Here is a 4429-nt window from a genome sequence, read left to right as displayed (position 1 = left end):
CCCTCGCCCACCGACCGCCGCCGTGGGGCCCCCGGCTGAAGCTGGGGCCCGGTGCCCGAGGGCGGCTGGTGGACAAACGTCGCCTGCTCCGCCCCCAGCCGCCCACTTGCGGCGATGGGCAGCGCCGGCTGGCGGCAGGCCGGGCAGTTGCTGTCGCGCTCCAGCACGCGCGGCGCACACGCCTCGCAGTACAGGGCGTGGCCGCACGCGAAGCGGACCGAGTGCGGCGCGTCGTAGCAGAGGTCACACTGGCGCTCCTCGGCCCCAGCCGTCTCCTCCACCTCCCCCGCCGCCTCGACTAGCGCCTCCAGCCGCGGCAGCGCCTCTGCGAGCGGCATCCGCCTCTTCTTCCTCACGAGAGCCAGCCCGACAACAAGCCGCGCCAGCTCCTCGGCCTGCGCCGCCGACCAGCCCGCGTCGGCCGCCGCGATGCTCTCCGCCGTGTCGGGCTCCTCCAGCGCATCGTCGCACGCGTTGAGCAAACCGAGAGCGCCGCGGCCGGTCAGGCTGACGAGCAGGGTGATGCCGAGCGCAAAGCCATCGGTGAGCTGCGAAGCCTGACCGTCGTGCGTTATGATCGAGTCCATGTAGCCAGGCTTCCCAAAGATACGCTGCGTCGACAGGTGCGAGACCTGCTGGCTGCCGCCGGCCGTCGCCTCTGCCGCGCGCGCGAGGCCCACGTCGGCGAGGTAGCCGTTGCCGCGCTCGTCGAGCAGGATGTTGCCCGCCGAGACGTCGCGGTGCAGGATCATGGGCGAGAGCGTGTGCAAGTAGTGCAACGCTCTCGCGGCGTCGCGCAGCACGCGGAGCCGTGCGGCGGCGGAGAGCGGCGGAGGCGGCGTCTCGAAGCCGAGCATGCGGAGCCGCTGCAGCGCGGCTGGAGCGCGGTAGAGGCGGTCCTCGAGGCTGCCGCCGCGGCAGAGGGGGTAGACGAGGCACGCTCTCGCCGGCGCCAAGCAGACGCCGAGGAGAGGGAGCAAGGACCGGTGGCACGCCGCGCTGAGCGTGCGCACCTCGCTCTGCAGCTCGGCGAGGCCTTGGGCGCCGACACCGACCAGCGCCGTCTTGACGGCGAACCCGCAAGCGACGCGCGGAAGCGACGGCAGCGCGTCGCAGCGGTAGACACGCCCGAAGCCGCCCTCGCCCACCTTGCGCGCCTCGGCAAAGCCGTCGGTCGCCGCGATGAGCTCGTCGAGAGGGACGGCGGCGGGCGGCGCGGCGGCGGCGGCGAGGGCGGCGACACTCGCCGCCGCCTCCACTGCCGCTGTCGCCGCCGCTGCCGCCGCCTCTTGAGCCTCCGCCGCCGCCACGGCCGCCACTGCCGACTCTACAGCCGCCGCCTCCGCCTCCGCCTCCGCCCTCATCCTCGCCTCCTCCCTCTCCCTTGCCACCTCCTCCCTTGCCCTCGCCTCTGCCTCCTCCCTTGCGCGCGACGCCGCCTCCGCCTCCTCCGCCGCCCGCGCCGCCGCAACCTCTGCTACCACCCGATCCGCTTCCTCCGCCACTCGCGCCTCCTCAGCCGCCCGCGCCTCCTCCGCCTGCTCCGCCGCCCGCTCCGCCGCCCGCGCTGCCGCCGCCGCCGCCTTCTCCTCCTTCTGCCGCTGCCGCTTCAGCGCCCTGGCCTCGCGGACCTTACGCTCCGCCAGCTCGTCGCGCAGCCGCCGCGCCGCCCGCAGCGCCTCTGAGCCGTCGGCGGCTTCGGTGTTTGCGTTGATCGCCGCCCTGAGCGCCTCGAGATCGGCGTCGCCTCGCTCGCACGCCTCAACCGCCTCGCGCAGCGCAGCCTCGGCAGCATCGCGCGCCTCCGCCGCCTCCGCAGCCGCTGCCGCCTCGCGTGCGGCCGCCGCGGCCTGTTCGGCTGATTCTGCGACCGCCGCCTCCCCCTCAGCCTCTGCTGCGGTCGACGAGTGCTCCTCGAGGGCGCGCAAGCACTCGGCGTGGCCCTTCTCCTTGGCCCACCAAAGCGCCGTCTTGCCGTCAACAGTGCGCGCCGGATCTGCGCCCGCCTGCAGCAAGCGCCGCACGACGGCGGGGTGGTTGACAACGGCGGCATACATCAGCGCGGTGTCGCCGATGATGTTCTGCAGGTTGATCTCCGCGCCGTGCCGCAGCAGCAAGTCGACCACCCGCTCGTGGCCTTCGAAGGCGGCGATCATCAGCGCGGTTTCGCCGTTGCTGCTCTGCAGGTTGATCTCAGCGCCGCGCCGCAGCAGCAAGTCGACCACCCGCTCGTGACCTTGGAAGGCGGCGATCATCAGCGCGGTGTCGCCTTTGCTGCTCTGCAGGTTGATCTCAGCGCCGTGCTGCAGCAGCAGCTCGACCACCCGCTCGTGGCCGTTGTTGGCGGCGCCAATCAGCAGCGTGAGGCCGCTCACGCCTCGTCTCTCGTACGTCGCGTTGACCCGCCCGCCACTGTCGAGCCACGCCAGCACCGCCTCCTCCTCGCCTCGCCCAGCCGCTGCCACGATCGCATCGGAGACTCCCACGCCACCGCTCGGCGCCCGCCCCGCCGCCACCGCTGGAGATAGCGTCTTCGCGGCTCTCGGTCCAGCCGAGGAAGCGCCGCCGGAGGAAGCGCCGCCTGCGCCTTCGCCGCCGACTGCCGTCGCCGTGGGCCGTCCCGCCACCACCTCCTGGACGTGCTTCTTGAAGGCCTCGACGCACTCGGCGTGGCCCTCCTCCTTGGCCAGCTGCAGCGCCGTCTTGCCGTTCTCAGCGCGCGCCGCCGTGTCTGCGCCCGCCCGCAGCAAGCGCCGCACGACGGCGGGTCGGTTGAGGAGGGCGGCGTTCATCAGCGCGGTGACGCCGACGCTGTCCTGCAGGTTGAGCTCAGCGCCGTGCCGCAGCAGCAGCTGGACCACCCGCTCGTGGCCTTGGAAGGCGGCGAACATCAGCGCGGTCAAGCCGTTGCTGTTCTGCAGGTTGACCTCAGCGCCGCGCCGAATGAGCAAGTCGACCACCCGCTCGTGGCCGTTGCGGGCGGCGTACATCAGCGCGGTGTTGCCGTCGTTGTCCTGCTGGTTGACCTCCGCGCCGTGCCGTATCAGCAAGTCGACCACCCGCTCGTGGCCTTGGAAGGCGGCGAGCATCAGCGCGGTGTCGTCGTTGCTGTTCTGCAGGTCGACCTTCGCCCCGTGCCGCAGCAGCAACTCGACCACCTGCTCGTGGCCGCAGTTGGCGGCACCCATCAGCAGCGTGATGCCGCTCACGCTGCCTCTCTTGTACGTCGCGTCGGCCCGCCCGCCGCCCTCGAGCCACGCCAGCACCGCCTCCTCCTCGCCACGCTCCGCCGCTGCGCTGACCGCATCCGGGGCTGCCACGCCACCGCTCGGCGCCCGCCCCGCCGCCGCCGCTGGAGATGGCGTCTCCGCGACTCTCGATCCAGCCGAGGAAGCGCCGCCGGGGGAAGCGCCGCCTGCGCCTTCGCCGCCGGCTGCCGTCGCCGTGGGCCGTCCCGCCACCACCTCCTGAAAGTGCTTCTTGAAGGCCTCGACGCACTCGGCGTTGCCCTTCTCCTTGGCCAGCTGCAGCGCCGTCTTGCCGTTCTCAGCGCGCGCCCGCAGCAAGCGCCGCACGACGGCGGGGCGGTTGAAGAGGGCGGCGTTCATCAGCGCGGTGAGGCCGACGCTGTCCTGCAGGTTGACCTCAGCGCCACGCCGTATCAGCAGCTCGACCACCCGCTCGTGGCCGTTGCGGGCGGCGTACATCAGCGCGGTGCAGCCGTTGCTGTCCTGCTGGTTGACCTCCGCGCAGTGCCGCAGCAGCAAGTCGACCACCCGCTCGTGGCCGTAGTCGGCGGCGAACATCAGCGCGGTTTCGCCCCCGCTATTCTGCTGGTCGATCTTCGCCCCGCGCCGTATCAGCAGCTCGACCACCCGCTCGTGGCCGTTCATGGCGGCGCCCATCAGCAGCGTGATGCCGCTCACGCCGCCTCTCTCGTATGTCGCGGCGGCCCGCCCGCCGCCCTCGAGCCACGCCAGCAACGCCTCCTCCTCGCCACGCTCCGCCGCTGCGACGACCTCGTCGGGGGCTGCCGCGGCACCGCTCGACGCCCGCTCCACCGCAGCCGGCGACAGATTACCCGGCCGCACCCGCACGCTCTCGCCGCCTCCCTCGAGCGCCACAGCGTACCGCCCGCCCTCGAAGCTCCGCGCCACGCCCCGCTGCCCGTTCAGCTCGGGGCGGGAAGAGAGGCCGCCGAGCTCGACGCGCTTCCCGAGCAGCGGCGCCCCGGCAGGATCGCCGCTGGGCTTGCAAGCTCCAGGCATCGCGGAATTTCAATTTCTTTTTCTCCCATTTCTGCGAGGAAGCGATAAGGCGGAATGTTGCCGTAGAGCAGAGCAACTGGCTGCTGCACCTGGAGCACCGGCGAACGAAGCAAGCAAGCAAGTGCGATAAACGCAGCGTGATCAGACAGACGGACATCAAT

At 72.2% G+C, this 4429-nt stretch overlaps 1 protein-coding gene across 1 annotated transcript; it reads right to left on the bottom strand.

Annotated features, from left to right (window-relative positions):
- Nucleotides 1-479: 479 nt before the first annotated feature.
- EMIHUDRAFT_72921 (hypothetical protein) lies at nucleotides 480-1364 on the bottom strand (the record flags this gene model as incomplete). Its single annotated transcript, XM_005781350.1, has 1 exon — nucleotides 480-1364. A coding segment is annotated over one exon (885 nt), but the record flags the coding sequence as incomplete, so codon positions are not given.
- Between the last annotated feature and the right edge of the window lie 3065 nt (nucleotides 1365-4429).

This window comes from Emiliania huxleyi (assembly GCF_000372725.1).
Source record: "Emiliania huxleyi CCMP1516 chromosome Unknown EMIHUscaffold_203, whole genome shotgun sequence".
NCBI classification, from domain to species: Eukaryota; Haptophyta; order Isochrysidales; family Noelaerhabdaceae; genus Emiliania; species Emiliania huxleyi.
This window is presented reverse-complemented; position numbering and strand designations above follow the sequence as displayed.